Source organism: Sciurus vulgaris (assembly GCF_902686455.1).
Source record: "Sciurus vulgaris genome assembly, chromosome: 17".
NCBI classification, from domain to species: domain Eukaryota; kingdom Metazoa; phylum Chordata; class Mammalia; order Rodentia; family Sciuridae; genus Sciurus; species Sciurus vulgaris.
In genome coordinates this window covers 4,790,152-4,809,288 of record NC_136478.1, presented here as the reverse complement: position 1 = coordinate 4,809,288, position 19,137 = coordinate 4,790,152, and the positions used below count along the sequence as shown (strand labels likewise).

The following is a 19,137-nucleotide window of genomic DNA, read 5'->3' as shown; positions in this document are numbered from 1 at the left end:
AAGACCGGTGGCAAGGTCTGGAGCAGGGGTCCTGCTGGACCTTGGTCTTCTGGCCGCTCTGTTGGTAATGGCCTAAGGACATCTCCCTCCAATGGACCAGATTCGCCCTTGTCTCTGCCATTGAACATTCAGGTCGTTTTTCACTTTCGCCCCGTATAAATTGCATGTCTCTAAACCTCTTTCTGCACACAGTTCTATTCTTCTGAGTTTATCACCTGATGCCCCTCAAGTGAAATTACAAAGGAAAGGAAGTGCACATTTGCAAGGCTCTCAACAAATAATGTTGCTCAGTTGCTTCCACGAGGCAAAGTGTCATTTTATACTCCAGCGAAATCAAGAGAGGGACTATTCATAGAAGTATCCAGAGACTAGCTGCTCTTGTTTACTGTTGGAGTTTTTAAATGTAGATTTTCCTTTAAAACTATAATGCACACACACACATAAAACGCACACACATACATACATGCACACACACATACACACATACATATGCGCACACACACACATACACATATAAACACACACACACTCTTATGAGGTCAGGGAATAGTGATGGCGTGGGACTATTTTTTACCACATGATTTTGATAGAGACTTACCTAAAGTTTGAGTGCTTACTTGTGATGCGGATGATAACTGGAATTAGTGTGATGTATTATTAGATGAGGTTTGTTTACATTTTGAAAATGTTACTCTCTTTAGCTTCCTTTCAGTCTTCTGATGGGGTCAGGAAGAAAGTCTCTGCTTGGTACTGAGGCCCTTTAACCCATCCGGACCCGTCTTCGCTCCTTCTAACAAGAAGGCTCTCTTTCCATACACAGAGGTTTCTGGCTCAACTATAATCGTATCTGTTGATTTCTAGCGTGCTTACTTTTATGTTTTCTTCTTATGTAATGTGATACTGGTGCTTCATCTAAAAATGACTATATAAAATTCTCCTTGTGAAAGACATGTTTAATTAATAAGGGGGGCTGCCGACAGTGCCCCTCCAGGGTCTGAGACGGGAGACGCCACATGGGGAGTGCTTCCCAAAGGCTGCCCTCACAATAGGGCTGACCTTGGAGGAAATGGGCTATGTGGCCACATGGCTGCCTGACGCCTGCCAAGGCTGGAACTCCCGACCACCCCTTCATGCCTGTTCACCTGGGAGTCTCAGGACCTTTCAGGTGGTCGTGAAAAGTCACTCAGGGCACAGGTTCCTGGTTCTCAACCCAGTGAACAATCCGCCTCTGCAGTGCCTTGAGAATGGAGACAACCTCTGAAGATCAGGAGCGTGCCTTGTAGGGAGCGATTGCAGGGCCGGATCAGCAGCTCGGTGACGGCCATCCTGAGTCCTGAGGCCAGCCTGAGCGGGGTTCTCACTGTGCCCTGGGAACACCAAGGAGGTTCAGTGGCATCGAATTGGCAGTGTCCAGCTGAACACTTGCACAACAGGACGCCTACTTGCAGGGGCGACAGCTGTGCCCTGTGGGAGATTTTAACCAGTGGGTTTCCTTTTCTTTTTCAGGATATATTTAAATTTGCAAGAACTTCTCCTGTCCCAAGACAAAAGAGGTCCATTGTGGTGTCGCCCATTCTGATTCCAGAGAACCAGAGACAGCCCTTCCCAAGAGATGTTGGCAAGGTATGTCAGACGAGCCACAGGTGGGGGAGCGTGCAGGCAGACCTGCTGACTCTGGTGACCAGCTGAAATTGGCCTCGCCTTCTGTACCCAAGAGGCCAGAGGATTTGGGCAAGAAAAACATTCAAAAGATCATCCAAAAGGCAGGGCGGGAGTGTACTTGGGAAAAACAGGGGCTCTGAGTCTGCACCCTAGAGATCTACATGGTGGGAAGGGTGTTCTGGTACGTGGCTGGACACCCCGGGTCACCAATGGACTCTGTCCTGAGAGCCGTCGGCCAGGTGACCAGCCAGACTGGGTGCTTAGGACAGCAATATTGACATGAGTCTTCACTGAGATAGTTTTCCAAATGTCTAGGTCGAGAGATTCCACTGGGTCAGCTTTCTAAAAACTAAAGCAGATCAAGAGAATTAAATCACATTCACCAGATCCAGAAACGCCATTGCCTAAATCAGAACAACTGTGCTAGAGAGATAAAGTCACTGTTAAATGGGCCACAATCCTCATGGTGACTTGGGTCAAGCAGCAGAATTTCAACAAGCTGAGTCTGGCAATGGGGCTGGCCATTATTAGAGATTCATAAATCAGGCAGCCTCCCATCTATGAAGTAGACAGGGTTCCCGCTGAGCTGGGCAGAAGGGTCGGCAGTAAACTCAAAGGGGGCTGAAAAGGGACACTAACTGGAGTTGTCATGTCAGTCACATGCCTTGTGGGGTGGTGGTGACTGCTGGCTCAGGAGACGAGGCCCCGCCTGCCTGGCTGCTGTGCGTGTGTTAGAAAACAGGCCCATGTTAAGGTCCACTGTGATTGTGTGGCACCTGACACAACTACTCCATTCTGCTTTGGTCTGGTCTGTTGGACCAAGTGCAGGAGCTTAGTCCAAAATCCTGCCTCCTGTACATTGAATTTACCACTTCTCTGTACATTTTCTCCCCACTGGGTGGTCAACCTGAAGAAGCAAATTTTAACCTGTGAGTATTTTCTGGCAAACCTGGAAGTTGAGCACTGGCAGTTAGTTAGTGGATGATGTTAATGGCTGATGTAATTAGTCTACTAATTCATGTATTGAATAAATGGGCTGTGGTTACCTGCCAGACTCTGAGCTTGCCCGGGTGAAGGCAGCTATGCGCAAGGAGGCAGCAGAGCCGACACTCTCCTGGGGCGAGAGACAAGACGCTCACTCCCACAAACAGGCAAATTAGCAAGAGAATTAGAGAATTAAGAACACTGTGAAAACAGAAGCGTCGTGACATGCGGAAAATGGACCCGGTTGGAGGGAGGAGCGGTGTCTGCACCGACGGCTGGTGGCTGCTTGGGGCTGTGACGTTTGAGAGAGATGGGGAAGATCAGAAAGGTCGGCGTGGAAGACCCAGAGCACGCATCTTGGTAAAGGAACCTGCATGGATGGGGCAGGCCTGCGGGGCAAGGGTGGGGAGCCTCTGAGGGGCAGCGCGTGGGGACGGAGCACCCTGGGCAAGGCAGGCAGCCGTGGGGCAGGGAGGCCAGCTGCTGGAGGCCCTGTGACATAGGGATGTCCTCAGGCCACTGTAGCTTGTCCCCAAGGAGCAAGTGTACCACCCCTCGGCTGCCTCCTGGAGAGTGACTTGTGGGAACAGAGACCCACTAAGGGGAGGGTTGGTGGTGGTCTGTGTGGGAGGTGAGGGTGACTCGGAAATCTGTTTCTGTAGAAATCAGAAAGTTGCAATTCAGTGTCCAGGTGGCCACAGTTTACTACTTTAAACTGCTCCCTTGCGGAAGGTGACTGTCTTTAAGCAGAGTCTCTCTGGGAGTCCAGAGTATGCCCCAAAGGAGAACAGAGCAGCTGAGGGGAAGAAGTGGGGGTGAGCCTCGCCCAGTGATGTCTTTGGTGGGGATGTTCCTGGAGCCCAGGATTTACTTGCCAAACGATTGGAGCTCCCACACCTTTAAGACTGTGCCCCGAGGTAGTTTTTGAGACCCATTAGTCCCTGTTGCATTACTCTGATGAAATGCCTGAGACAGGTTACTTTATATAGAAAAGCGGTTGATTGGGGTTCATAGTTCTGAAGGTGGAAGGTGGACAGCCACATTTGGTGATAGTCTTCTTGTTGGCCGAGTCCTGAGGCCATGCAGGGCGTCCCACAGCAAGAGATAGGGAGTGTGCGTCTGTCTGGTCTCTCCTATGAAACCGCCAGGACCTGTTCAGTCATGGGGGTTCTGTCCTGGTAACCTTCAACGCCATAGTCAGATTAATGTTGGCCGTCTTAGTACCTCACACTGGGCATTGAAATTTAACCCATGGAGCCTTGAGAGACACTCAGACCATATGTAAATCAGAGCAGACCTAAGTTGTGCTCTGTTTTAGGTCCCCTTATGACTGAGGTCCCAGCTCTCCCCACAAACACTTAGACTCCGCTGCAGGGCTTCACCCTAGTGGACCAGTTCTCCTGACTGGGGCATGGTGGGATGGTTGCCAGCCTTGTTGAAAAGCTTCCAAGTGATTCTGAAGTGCGGGCAGGTGGGACCACCGATCTAAACCAGTCTTAGTCCAAAGAAGCCGGGGCCAGCCAGCGATGCTTTCAGAGGACTTCCAGGTGACTCTGATGCACGCTCAGTTTCATGCAGAGAGCTAAATACCTTCTCCGCCCCTCTGAGGGACCTCTTCTGTGCCACGGAACATGCTTGCTGACAACTGCTCTCTTTAAAGCAGCATTAAAATTAAGTCTGATTCTTTGGCGTGCACCAAAAGCTAAGATGCAGAGGGCCAGATGGATGGATACACGATGTTTTATAAGGGAAATGTACGAAAGTGACGATGGATGTGTGATCTAGTTGGCGAGCCTGTGGATTCTTGCTGTGAAATTCTTTCAACTTTCCTATGTGAATTTCATAATTAGCAGGGAAAATGAAGTTAAATATTAGACTGTACAATGACATAGGAGTTAGCATGTTAGCACAGACACTATTTATCTTATATTTCAAGAGGGTGGATTTTCTTTTTATTCTTTTTGTCATTCAGTCTCAATTTCTGTGTTTATGTTTTTAATTTTATTTTTGTTTTCATTTTTTTATTTTTATGGACTGCATTCGATTCGTTGTACATAAATGGGGTACGACTTTTCATTTCTAGGGTTGTGCATGATGTAGATTCACACCATTCGTGTAATCATACAGGTGCACAGGATAATGATGTCTGTCTCAGTCCACCATCTTTCATACCCCTGCCCCCGCCTCCCTCTCATTTCCCTCAATGTAAAATTCCTCCGTTCTTCTCTCCCCCCGCACCCCCTGACCCCATTATATATCATCTTCCACTTATCAGGGAAAACATTCAGCCTTTGGTTTTTTGGGACACCAACAATAATAGATGTTGGTGAGGATGTGGGGAAAAAGACACACTTTTACATTGCTGGTGGAGTTGCAAGTTGGTGGTGCAGCCACTCTGGAAACAGTATGGAGATTCCTCAGAAAGCTTGGAATAGACCCACTTTTGACCCAGTTATCCCACTCCTGGGTTTATAACCAAAGGACTTAAAATTAGCATACTATAGTAACGCAGCCACATCAGTGTTTTTAATTTTTTATGGGTGCAGTACAACTGTACATAACAGTAGGGTCATTGTAGCACGGGTGCACATGTGAATTCCTGTAGAAAGGAATTCCCAGTACCCAAGGTTATGGACCCCAGAGCAAGATGCCCAGGCCAGTGCGAAAACCCAGGGAAAGGCCAGAAAGGCTGTGCGGCGCCTCCAGGGATCAGAATCCTCGTGATTCATTTATCTGCCAAATGGCAGTGAGCAGCGGATTCCTGGAATCTGGGGGTCTCCCCATCACAGAAGAGAATCCTCTTCCAACCTCAACCTTCTGTTTCGCTGCTGTTTGCCCTGCCTATTGGTCAGAAGCACAGATGAGGCAAGCTTTAGGGCCAGAGCCCAGCACCTCTGGCAGTGGGAGAATGGGGTTGCCGCTTCCTTTCTGGCTCTTTCCCACAGTACTTCTGCCTTAGAAGATCTCTGTGTTTCAGAAGAAAGGAAAACACCCTGCAGGGCCTGAATGCACTTCCACAAGCCCCTCATTTCCCTGGTCTTTGAATTCTAGACAGAAGGGAGGAGCTGGGATCGTGTGCCCTGAGAGACACGTGCTGCCTCCACATGCGCCTCCTCCACCCTTCAAAGTGTGACTATTTCAAAATTTGGGTCATAAATAATTTCTCAGTTTTTCCAACTTCTGCTGATAAATATTTGATTGCATCTTTAGAGATTTTTGAGTTTTGGGGCCTGACTGATTGAGAACGGGGGACTGTAAGTCTTGCATGACAGCACCGAGGTCTTTGGGAGATGTATTTTATTCTGTTTTATATTAAGTTTGAAAGACAAGTCATTTATGAAATGCTTATTAGATATTCTACTTTCATCACAAACCCTTTTCATCAAAACCAATGAACGTACATTTTACTGAAAATCCTTTTTTTATACACCTATAAATTGGTAGAATGGGCATTTGGAAGGACATCTTGAACCCGGGATGGAAGAAATATGTAATTGGACCATGTGCTCTCTGTAAAGGGAATCCACATAGATCATTAGACCAAATCGTGAAAACCACTCACGCGGGACTCTGCTTTGATTGTGTGGTGAATGTGAGCCATACCTGAGGGTAATTTACCCGCAGTTCCAGGGTATTCTGCAGAGGTCTGGAAGTATGGTTTATTAGCGGTCTCCCCATATCCTGCATCCCACTTATGCCTCCCGCTGCAAAGAGGGGCCACGCAGTATGAATTAGTTTTACTCAGTTTTACTCCATTTCATAGTCATTTGCATCTTTGGAAACCTGCGGTGCCAAGCTGCAGCCTCAGAAGCTGGACTGGAAGGTGGCGCTGATCCCCAGCGCCCTCCTCCTCACCCTCTGCAGAGGCGAGGAGTCAGCATGGCTTGCTCTGCCTGTGGTCAGTGCATTGTACACTCTGCCCCTTTTAAATCCACTGCTCCACACCCTCTGTCCGGGCTGAAGGCACTCTATCGGAAATCTCCCTCCATTCAGCTGTTCCCTTTTAAGGGAACCAGCAACCATTAAAGCCAGCAGCTCTACATAGGAGAGGAATTAGAATACAGGGACCTAAGAGGCCCCGAGGCCAGTGCTCAAAAATTCTTCTTGAAATGAGCCTCAGGGTTTATTCCTACATGCAGGCTACAAGTGTGCCAGTTACACACCCGCCTTTCTGTTTGCATGTCTTTGAACTCTTTCCTCGCCCTGGACACCCTTGGAGCAGCCCCTGCGTGTGCTCTGGGAGCGCTTCCACCACTGCAGGAAGTTCTGTGCTACACTGTCCACCACCGAGGCCGCTCGCCATGTGTGGCTAGTGACCGCTCGAGAGGTGGGTGTTGCAGGTGAGGAAGTCCATTTTTAAATCTGAGTTCCAACTCGAACACGAAGACTTGAGACAGTATTGGGAAAACTTAATGTGAATCCACCTCTTCAATTGTAAATTTTAATCTAAATGCAGATCAAAGATAATGCCTCAGTTGAGAGGCCCCGTGCAGGTAAGATGCACAACAGATTTCAAAAACAGGACACACACAAGGAATGGGAGACATCCCATTCTTAATGTTTATATGGATTTCCTACTGAAATTAAATGCTTTGGATATATTGGTATAATTAAACAGATACCAATTTATCTGTTTTCAAATGTGCCTCCTAAGGAAAAAAAAAGTGAACAATTTAACAGGCTCCCATTGTCTTTGTACTGGGCACTGTTGGCCTGAAGCCTGTTTCCAATGTCACCCGCTCCATGGAATTCTTCTGTACGTCGCCTCTCCTCTTTTATGGCACTGAACACGTTTTGAGCAGCTCTACAGTTTCTTTTGCACTTTCCCTCCCTCCCTCTGGATGGTAGTTTGTTAAGCGTAGTGTCCCCGTAGAGTAACTGACACACATGGCGGGGTCCCTGCTACCATCCCCTGAGTTCTAGCCATGTCTATGGCTGGTTGAATAAGCAGTCACTGGCTACTGATTAATTAAAGTGATCATAGCCTGGTTTGTTGTTAGAATGGAATTAACAGACCATTATATGATCAGTCTGGATATTTCCAACAAATTTTAATTTCCTACAATGGCAATGAGGCCACCAGTTAAATTGCTTGGCAGTCAAGCATTATGTCAGCTCATAGAAGCATTCTCAGCAGATTGGGATGAATTTGATGTTGATGGACCTTGCACATGTGTGTGTGTGTGTGTGTGTGTGTGTGTGTGTGTGTGTGTGTGTGTGTGTGTGTGGATAGAGAGAGAGAGAGGGAGAGAGAAGTGTGTACCTGTGTTTCTGGACTTACACGTATGATGGTATTTTAACCCACGTACACGGAAACACTCAAAGCTTTCACAACTGAGCAGAGTCAATGCTAATTTATCTTGGCTGTCTAATAAAGCCGTATTCACCATTAGCAAGTGTTGCCCTCCTTCTGCAAAGTTTAATTAATGATAAAACATTGAGTTGTTTTGAATTTTTGCCAAATACATATATATGCAAAAATGTCCTCCATGACACACATCCCACAAGTGAGGGCCTCTGAGTGGAAGGGGGAGGCTGCCTTTGAACCCTGAGTTTATCACCCTTTCAGTTCTCAATTGGAACGCTTCCTAGAGCTTTGGTGTTATGCACATTTGGCCTCAGACTAAATTTATATTCAATTATTGGTGAACATTAAAGGAGCTGGCGTTTCAGCTTGAATCAGCATCGGGCTTGGGGCTCTGGGCAGCGTTCACACTTAGCCACAGAGTTCAACACCTGATGCGTGTCAGATCCCAGCCGAGCAGGGCCGGCCCTGAGCTGCTCAGTCCTCAGGCCAACCCTTGGAGTCGGTGATGCTGCACCACGCTCGGATGAGAGGCTGAGACGGAGAGAGGTTAAGTAGCTTGCCCAGGGTGACCCAGGTAAAGAGGGGGGCTGAGACCCACACCCACGACTCTTCAGTGCTGAGTCAGGGGTCCACCCACCACAGAGAAAGACAGTGTTCATGGTGCTGGGGTCTCCGCTGTGTGCATGGCACACAAGAACTGCTCCAACTCACCTCAGCAGTCAATATTCCATCCCCACTCACCAGTGAGGAAACGGAGGCTCAGAGGCATAGCATAGGCTGGTTTGGCTTGTGGAGAGAACGGGGCTGCCGTGCAGGTGAGCCCCCGCCATGTCGCCCCCCGCAGAGCCGAGAGCTCTGGAGGGAGTTCGCACCCCATGGCAAGAGGTTCCGCTGGGGAAGGGGAGAAGGGCAGGGCAGGGGTGAGCTGAAGGTGGAAGCCGGCTCGCCACTCCCCAGTGCCCAGGGAGGCGCCCGGCAAGAGCCCCGCTCCACCGCTGCCCTGGATCTTGGCCAGCTTACCCACAACCTCGTCAGTGATAGAATGAAGCTGCAGGGTGTCTGGCAGCCTGGACACAGGTGGTCACACTTACAGAAGTTGTCTGAGATGCTGCAGCTCAAAGCCAGATGCCTCAGGTGGTGGCATCCTGGTGAATTGTCTCCTGGGGCCAGTGGCCCTGACCTGGAGTGTTTTCCACTTTCTTTGGTATAAATACCCTGAGTGGCCAATTTTAAGCTGCCAACTTGCAAAATTCCTGAGTATTTAACAACAGGCTTTCCAGAAGGAATAGGAGATGGCTCCTGTGTGCACTGGCCTCAGGGCCCATAGAATGTGACACCAGAAGGGACAGAGGGTGCTCTGGTCCCAGGGCAGCTACGGTCAGTGGCATGCACCCTCCAGCTGGGGGAAGTACCTGACCCTCCTGCCTGGTCTCCCCAGGTTCCAGTCAGTCAAGGGTCGTTTTGGGACCATCTGGCTGCTTTCAGAGCATTAAGCTTCTTGTCCAAAGCCACAGAGCATGCAGAGCAGGGGTGGCCCTCGCCCCTGACCCTTCAGGAGGCACTTCCCCCTTGCTTGGAAGCCCTCTGTCTGTCTGCCCAGGCTGCCAAATGCTGTGGAAATTGCCCCAATTCGACCTGGAAAATGACAAGGGAGAGACAGAATCCTCTTAAATGAGGAGAAGCGAGGATCTCGCTGACATTCCATGTGCATGTCTGCACAGGGAGTCGAGGCCAGGAGTCGTAGCTTCTTTTCACAACTAGAGCTTGTGTGGACAAATGGACAGCAGCTCCTGTGCCTGGCAAGGGAGGATGCCCTGCGGCTCAGACAGTGTGTTTCTGTTGGTGTCTCTGCTGACCACCATGTTCAGAGGCAGCCATGAGAAGCCACAGCGAAAGCAGAAACGTCCAAATTCCTCATTTTTCTTGATTGTGAGGCCACAGTTGACTCAGCTGATAAGGGCTGAGGAGGAGCAAGGCCCAGGACACAGTGGGAATGGATGGGTCCTTCCATGGCCCCATTTCTAGTCCCACCTGAAAAGCAGGAGACAGAAACTGAGCAGCGCAGAGGCTTGGGAACCAGGCATGGCTCAGCGAAGAACCCCTGTATTTCTCCAGCTTGGAACCAGCCCTGGCCCCTAGAGCAGAGCTGTGGCGTGAGGCTGGCTGCTGAGGTGAACGCTTACTTCCCAGGCCCACCTCCGTGGGCGGTGACGGAGCAGACGGAAGCCCCTGCTGCTGCAAGGCCTTGGTGTTGCATCGCGGATGCTGGTGTTTCCTGTTGCACTGGGACACTCCAGTGAGATGACAACAGAGCTTCCCTGTAGGCCTCTGGAGTACTGAAAAATTGAGCCTCGCTCTCGGTTCCGTCAGAGATATTTATTAAACTACTACTATGAGCCCCAGCTCTGTGTTGTCTAGTGTCGCCCCCAAGAAGAGCCATTCGGGGAGGGGCAGACCTGTACACAGGCTGATGAGCCCTTGACAGGAGCTCTGGGAGCCAGGAGAAGTCAAGCATGCAAAGGAAGCAAGTCCCAAGGGGATTCCTGGATGCCGAGCAACCGTGGGCAAGTAAAGGGGTGGTGGGCAGAGAGTGATCCACTGTCCCATGGCAAGAGAGGGCCAGGGTTGTTCACTGCCCCATGGCAAGAGAGGACCCTGTGTGAACAACTGAGAGAATGTCTGTGCTACTAGGAAGGACTCATCAAAAATAAATCCAGAGAAATAATCTGGGGCTCGAAGACAAAGAACTATAAACACTCCTTGACCCAGTCTGGACCTTTTCCCACAGATGATAGAGGCTGGTAAACTGGGGAGCGATGTGATCTGATCTGCATGCGAGGAAGGCTAGTCCGGTTGCCATGGGTAACACCTGCAGCTGGGGGAACCTGGGGCAGGGCAGATAAAGATGGAGGCTGGATCCACAGGCAACAAAGGGCGCTGGGCAGGGAGGGGAGGGGTTGGAACAGAAGGTGTCAGGAGGCATCCGTGGGTGCTGGGATGGCAGGATGAGACCAACAGAAGGGTCCCTCTTAGCTGGGGACATTATGGCTCTGTATGATCCTGGAGAGTCACCCAGGGGTGTTCCTCTGGAGCAGGGTTTGGCTGTGGGGAGGCAGACATGACACCCAAGCATCAATCCATCCTCCTCCCAAGCTCTCTGTGAGGAGGCTGCTGGGCTGCTGCCTCTGAAGGAGAGGAGACTCCTCCCAGAGCGGCAGATCCGCCTGCAGCCTGCGGCTTCTGTGCGGGAGGGAGCGCCGCCGGCTGGGGCTGATCCTTTAGGGAATGGATTCCTGGGAGGCGGCAGCAGGCTGTGAGACCTGCCTTCCGCAGCCCGTGCCTTCGTCCTCCCAGGCTGAAGGAGCTGATCTGTGCCTAAGGAGTTTACTCTAGTCTTCCCTAACTGTGCATCTTTTTTTTTTTTTTTTCTTTTTGCCTTTAATTCCATCTCAGAAATGCATAACAGCTGTGTTCGCTGTTGGCCTTCTAGCCTTGAATTCATTCTAAATACATTTCTTCTTCATAATTTCTTCTTTGAATGCTGATGTTTGGTTAGGCATTAGTCTCTACAATTCAGATGCTCTGTGTTGCTCAAATTTTAGTTCATTTATTTGACAACTTGAAATTCCTCACGAGTGCTGCTTTTATTTTGTTATTTACATCTGGAAGTCATTTCTAACATGCCACCAAAAAAATCTGCCTTCAGTTTTTTAAATAACATTTTTTTTCTCATTTTAAGAGTAATACATGTGCATTGTAGAAACTTAATAGAAAAACATACATTTAAAAATAATAATATAAAAATCTTCTCAACTCCTTCCATTTGTAAGAACCACAATTGACCTCACAGGACTTTGCTTCTCAACTTTTAGCATACACGTGAAGCTGTGAAGGCATTTCCTGGCCTTCTCCCCCAGATGTGTGCATTCCCTGGGTCTGGTCTGGGGCCTGAGAGTCCGGCATGGTTGACACACTTCTGTGGGCCACTCTGGGGAATGGTCTTAAACATAACTATATGCACACATGGCCACCTGGTACTCGTTGGTTTTTTTATTCAGAATGTCTCAGACCATCTTTCCTGTCCTTCAGCCGTTCTCTCCAGTGCCATTCTGAAAGACTGAATGGCATGGCCACCTTTGTTATGGCTGCCATTGGTCTGGCCTTCACTCAATTCCAGAGCTTCCTGATTAGGATGCACAGACCCAAAAAGAATCCATTTATGGGTTTGCTCCCTTCGTAACCTAACATATCATATTCACACATTGAAAATATTAGTAATAGAAGTATTCCTCTTGATTTCCCAGAGGAGTCCATGACTCCAAAATGGTCGAAAACCTCTTAAACTATCCCCAAAGAATGGCATTGAGTTGTCATCATGTACCATCTCCCAGTTGGAAATCTTGTTACCTATCACCACTTATAAATCTTAGCATAAGCACGCACGTACATAGGTGTGTATTTGTATATCTCATGCATATATGTAAGATATCAATCTTTACCTCAAAAATACTTCAGCCCACACACACATAGTCAAGAAGTGTCTTGACAGCAATTCTCCGGAAAATAAGACGTTGACTGTGTTAGTCAGCTTTGAATCACTGTGATGACAAACCTGCGAAAAGCAAATTAAAGGAGGAAAAATTATTTTGGCTCATGGTTTCAGAGGTTTCAGTCCCTGGTCCCTTGGCCCCATCACTTTGGGCCTGTGGCAAGGCAGAACATCATGGCAGGGAACCTGTGGCAGATGTGCTCGCCTCGTGGCAACCAGGGAGCCGAGAAGGAGAAAGACAGCTCACTTTCGTAACCAAGCCCATTAAGCTATGACTCCATCAATGGATCGATCCATTCCTGAGGTCAGAGCCCTGAGGATGCAGTCGCCTCCCAAGGGCCCCACTCTGAACACTGCTGCATTGGGAAGCAAGCCTTCAGCCAGTGAGTTTGAGGGGACATTGCAGCTCCAACTCATATCCTAGACGGACTCCCACCTGAAAGCTTTGAGTCCACTCTGTCCCTCTTCTCTGGCACCTCAGCTCTGCTTCCATCTAGCACCGCTCGCTTCCCCTCCCCCCTGTCCTGCTGTCCCTGGTGTAGAACATCGCCGTTCTCTTTATGCTCTACAGTTGTTGTCTGGGGCGGTATATCCTCCCTGATATATGGCTGAAGAGACGTGGACCTTCCACAGAGCTCGAGAATGTAAAGGAACACACCTGAAACTTTGTAGTTCCTCCGTGGTTCTGACATCATCCTCACACTCTCCTTCCTAAAAGCAGACCCATTTGGGATGTCTTCTAAAGATTGTCCCCTGTGAGAAGTGCACTGGGGTCAGCACAATGGGGACCCTCTTGTGAAGTCACTCTCCCAACAGCCGTGCAAAGGTCAAACGTCTTTACAGGAAGAGAGCTGAGTGATTGAAGCACTTGTCCAGCGCTTCAGAATGGTGAAGATAAGAGTTTTAAAAACTCTTTATTGAAGAATAATATATAGAAAACCCAGATCATGAAACAGAACATGGCCAGCTCCCCAAATGCGCCTGCATGTCCCCTTCCAGGCACCTACTGCACATCCCCCAGGTGTGACCAATTCTGACTTTGATACTGAGTTAGTTTCACTTGTTCTTTACAAAATATAAATGGAATCATACAACGTATAGATTATGTGTGGCTGTTCACTCAGCATTATGTTGGTGAGATTAACCCATATTGTTAGATACTCAAGTAGAATCATAGGTATGTCATATTCCATTTTCTGAATATATCATACTTTACCATTTTTACTGAAGAGTGTGTGGATCATGTCTAGTATTTAGTGATCACCAATAGTGCTTCAGTGAACGTTACTGAGCATGTTTTGGGTGAATACTTCTGCACATTTCCATTGGATATGTTGCTGACTATGATTCATTATGTTGGTTTTGGTAGTTTCCACCCAAGAGTTTCCTAAGTAGTTGTATAGAAGTTGAAATTTAAATTCATTCTTCTGGTTCTATAATGCATTGTGGAAGTGGGATATTAATTTATTTTCTTCCCAAGGAAAAATATAGCCAGTTTCTTTCCCACTCAGGGACATGGCTGCCAGGTGAGCCAGGGTAGGAGCCTGTCACCTGTACGTGGATTCCTGAAGAACCTGGTGCCGTGGGGACTGGAGAGGTTGGCTGTGTGGCCCTCATGGTATCCGTCCCTGTCCAGGCTTCTGGGGTCCATTCCAAGGAAATGGGCTCTTCTTCAGCCTCCTTTCCACGCCAACATCCTGAAGGCGAAGCAATCTTTCCGTCAGTTTTGTGGGAATTCTTGGCCAAAGTTAGAAAGAACACCTTGTTCTCAACAGGCTTTCATTTGACTTAACTGGTTATTTCATAAACCATGGAAGGAGAAGTTCAGGACCCTAAGAGCCAGGCGCCCTGTCGAAGGATTCTCCAGTGAAGACTCATTTTCTTTTCCTGGTCAAGATTCTATTAATAATCCAGAGTCTTCAGCCATACTCACTGGTCAAGCTCCTGCGGGAGTGAAGAATTGCTTACTCCTCTGAGCTGTCCTTCCTTAGCTGGGGCTGGCAGTAGTAATAATTATTGATGGTGATTAAAGATTCACCCAAGGCCACGCCCCATAGATACAACTTAACTACTGCGTCTTGTCTTGAGGTTCTCACCTCTCCCTGACAATTGGCCATGGTATCTAATCACAAACGTCCCTCCTCAGTTTGGACACCTGAGGCCCGACCTCTGTTCATCATACAGATATTATTAGGTAGCCATCATGCCAACACTTAAGACATCTGGCATCGTGAAAATCACTGAAGAAGAACCCTTCCAGTTTAGTTTCTTTCTCTCATTTCTGCCTCCTGGGAGTGAACTGACCCAAGGCTTACAGTACCAAGATCACCCAGCAACACATTTTTCCCCACATAAAGGAAGATTTGCTGTATGGAAAATGATCAAGTCTTGGTCTGAAAATGAACAATTGCAAATACACAATTCCCACATTGTCCTCAATGGCCATCCCCAGTGAACCACTGAGTCTTTGAAGCATCCCCTTTCCCCTTCCTAAATTGGAGGCTGCAGCTTGAACCTGTAGCCATTAGCTCATCGCGTCTTGTTTATCCGTGTTTCTGTCTTTCCGCTCTCCTGGTTCCGAAGTGCGTGGAATAGTAAGCTGGAATGGCCCTGGAATGAAATGGTCACGTTTCATGTATAGACAAGATGGAAAATGACTTTGGCAGAGTCAAGAATGGGAGCTGTCCCGTTTTCTGCCCCTGGCCCTGGTTCCCTTCAGCCCACACCCGTTCTTCTGGGGCTTCCTTGTCCTAGGAGCAGCTGCCCTAAGCCTGGCTCCCCCAGGTTGGTAGGAGGCACAGCTCAGCTCGGCCTGATTGATGTCAGCTTGCTCGCAGGATTGCTTCTTCCAAGGCCGGTCTTGCCCTGGTGTTGTCTTTGTTCTTCGCAGCATTCAGACAGGGTGGGTCAGCCTTAGGAGCACAGCTGAGGGTCCCCTGCCTCCCAGAGCCAGGCACACCTGCAGGACCCACCCGGGCTCTGCGTGGAAAGAGCTGGGTGAAGAATCAGGGAACCGGTGTGCCTTGAGTTCGCCCGCACACCCTATGGCTCACGTGAGTGCGCGGGTTCTCGGGGGGCATCCTCCTGCCTTGGACATTGGTTGAAGTCATCCCTCCACCTGGCATGTCAGGCTTGCCCAGCAGATGAAGCCTACTGATCCCTTGTGTCTCAGACGGAAGGCAGACTCTTCAGGGAGGGCTTCTTGAGCCCCAGACCGCTCACTCCTTCCTCCTTTCCTGCAACCCGTCCTTCAGAGCCCCATCACCAGGGATGGCACAGGTGCCATTCAATTGACCGCCCGTTGCCTTTGGCCCCTCCATGCTGCAAACCAAGATGGCAGGTGCTCACTGCCTCGGCCAGGCGCCCCGTACAGACCTGGCCGACTCAGATCTCAGTGAATATTTGTTGGGTGGACAAATGAATGAACGAGCACCTAGTCAGGAAAGGCCACCTGCAGGGTTTCCACACGTGTCACCCACAGGGCAGGAGGGCTCACACACACCTTCACCTCTGCCTACCATGCAGGTACCTGTGTCTTCTACGTGCCCAACAGATCTATTAATTTTGGAATTTAAAAAAAATATTTTTATTACATCAGTTACTGTTAAACAGACGAAGTGATGGGTTTGATAGGAGAAGAGATACAGTTGAAAGAGTCTCAGAAATTTAAATGTCCTATCTGATCCTGTATTTACGTCCAACATTATCTGATTCATATTACGCGATGTCGCGTGAAGTCTGTTTTGTGGGGTGGGTGGACTTCCTGCACTTGGCTCCGCGCAGAGTGGCTCCTGGAGGTCAGTGTTGCAGGTAACTGAGGCAGAAGTGTTCTTAAAAAGCGAGCCACGCGTGTGCCAGTGCTTCCGTAACCTGGCTTCACACACCGGTCCCCTGTCTTCAGGTGCTGACTCAGAAGGAGCACCTGTCACCACAACCATCGAGAGAGGCAGGCGAGCTGCGGGGAGGCCTGGGCTCCCCTCCGTGGCCTCTGCATCCTGCCGCGGGTCTTCATGGGTCCTTTGGGCTTTCCTACTCTGCTGTTCCATTTCCGGGCTTTCTCGGCTGCCTCTCACCCTCGCGGGCCCTCATCCCGCCTCTTCCAAGTTGAACTCGTGCTTAGAACTTGCTGCTCTGGAGTGGCGGCAGGTAGGACGGCCTCAGCTGGCACGTCCCAGTCAGGGGCATCCTGAGGGGCTGGGCCACACCTGCATTTGGGCTCCAGTCTGGTGACGAGGCCCAAATCCCTCTGAGTCCTGCTTGTCACGTGAGCCGAGGCTGGAGCACCTCCCTTCCAGGACCAGGAGGACAGGATGCAGTCCCAGGTGGTCACCTCGACGCCGGCAAGTGCTTTTGCCTTCACTTCCTCCCCTTTGGGGAGGACACGGGCCCAGCACAGCTAACACCACCTCTTCAGGAAAGACACGTATTTATTTTTCAAAAACTTTGCAGTGCATCTCTTAAGTTCCAGGCAAAAAGAGATACATTTAGACTATCTATGTGTTTACTTTTTAACCTGTTCAGGACTAAGTGTTCCTGAAGATTCGTGCAAGTCCCCAGCTGTCAGGATGAGCTCACCGCCTGGGCTGGGAGCATCCCCCAGGTTTCTGTTTCCAGAACAGCACCCTGTCTGCAGCGCCCTGATGGAAATGGCCTTCCCGCCCACAGGCCACCGCTGCGACCCCCGTTCCCTGTGCTGCCCGGGGCAGGGCGGTGGTGCCCAGGTCTCCACACAGCTTAGGCTATGGGTGCAGGAACAGATCCACCCCACTTTGGCATCATGGGGCTCCCCGTGCAGTTGGCCCATGCCGCACGCAGACCTGCCCGACCCGGCGCTCCTGCCCTTGCTGATACAAGCGCAGGGACGTTAGATTCAATTTTTGGTCCGCATCCATATGCTGCTCCTCGGATATATTTGTCCACACGAAGGGAGATAAAGCCCAAAGCAGGAGGGCAGCCAAGGCCGTTTTCATCACGGTGACGGCCATTTGTCAGGGTGCCACAAGCCACAAGGCTGCTGGGATTGCTTCTGGCTGCTAATCATGGGGACTTGGGCAGCATCAGCCTTTGGTTTGATTTTATTGTTTGAAACCCAACAGTTATGACTCCACCAAGCTTAATGAAAAGGAGAAAATCATTACCAGAGAGGGCATGAAATTGTGAAAATCGGGGGCTTTGCAAGTCTCCATGCTGGGAGCATTCCTGGCACGTCGCGGTATTGTCATTATTAGCACTAACAATGCAGCCATTATTTTTGTGCTGGCTTAATTGTTCGATGGGAACCAAGGGGCCATGTCAACACAGTTCAGCAAATGGAAACAAACACATCTCATGGGCCCCGCTTGCCTTCCTTCTCCGGGCTTGTTTTGTTTTCTGGAGAGGCTGCTGCAGACGGCAGGGACGATTCTAGACCTGATTCATCTGGACTTTGTCCTCTCCCTCATCCATCCTCCTGTTCAATCAATATCTATGCAGCAGCTATTGTTCTGGCCTCAGGTTCACAGGGTCCAGACCAACGAGTGCTCTACCCTCACAGACACTGCGTGTTCCACTGCAGAAGGGACCGCACTGAGGTACAGTGAGCTGCCTGACATGTCACCTGGGAGTCAAAGAAGGAAAAGAGGCCAGATTTGTAACTAATGAAAGAATACTCCAGAGGAGGGACAGACTTCACCGAGGGCTTTTGTAGCCAAGCAACTCAACCACATGGTTTATGAAATGAGGCTTCTTATGTCCCATAGCAAGAAGCCTGGAGGTAGGAGTTTTAGCTGGTTCTCCTGTCAGCTCTGACACCTCTGTGGTTTGTTTAGTCTTCCTCATGACTACAAGATGGCCGCCACAGCTGGGCCATCATTCCCAAGTTCAAGCAGGAGTAAATGGAAGGTTGTAAGCCAACTTGATCTGTTCTCTTATTTTTTTATGTGAAAAAGCAAAGATTTTTCCAGCAACCCTCCCATAGATACTTGCTTATATTAACCAGAACAGTATTCCATGGAGAGCACCTCTAGCTACAGAGGCAGTCAGGGAAGCAAGATTTAGATGAAAGTCCTGGCAATCCCAACCCTCCTGGAGTTTGATTATCAAAGAAGAAAAGCAGTCCTGGGTAATTTTAAAAATTGATATGTTCACAGTTGTTTCAAAAAGAAAAAAAAATTAAAAACCAGTGAGACTGAACTCCAACAACGGAGAGAGACGGTGCTGAGAAATGACATTTGAGACGTGGGAGGCACCGAGGCCACCGTGCCACACTGCCACCTGCCCTCAGTTGCATGTGAAAGTCTGTCCCACCCCTGTGGGTTTCTGCCTGCTGCCTTTCCTGGGAAGTTGCTGCCTGGTTTCTCCTGCTCCTCAAGCTCAGCCCCTTCTAGCTCAGCTCTTTGCCTCCAGTTCCTGCCTGCTCCATCCCGTCCGCTGCCTGTGGCTTTTACAAGATGGAACTTCTGACAACTCCCTGAGACCTCCCGGGGCTGAAGTCCAGGCATCCCGCGGCCCTCGGGTCACCTCTGACCTGGCCCGCGTCCTGCCGCAGCTCACCTACCTCCTCCTCCCTCCATCTTTCCCAGCCACCTCACACCCTGTGTGGTTCCAGAGGCGATGGGTGTGAACGCATGCCCTCCCTCAAACCCTTCTCTTCTGG

General features: G+C 49.6%; 1 protein-coding gene across 1 annotated transcript in view; it reads left to right on the top strand.

Annotated features, from left to right (window-relative positions):
* CDH13 (cadherin 13) overlaps window positions 1-19,137 on the top strand; it is a 906,077-nt gene that overhangs the window by 412,630 nt on the left and 474,310 nt on the right. Inside the window, exon 4 of the mRNA XM_079116937.1 lies at window positions 1,507-1,623. Coding sequence (XP_078973063.1) covers window positions 1,507-1,623 — 117 coding nt within the window. The remainder of the gene's footprint in view (window positions 1-1,506; window positions 1,624-19,137) is intronic.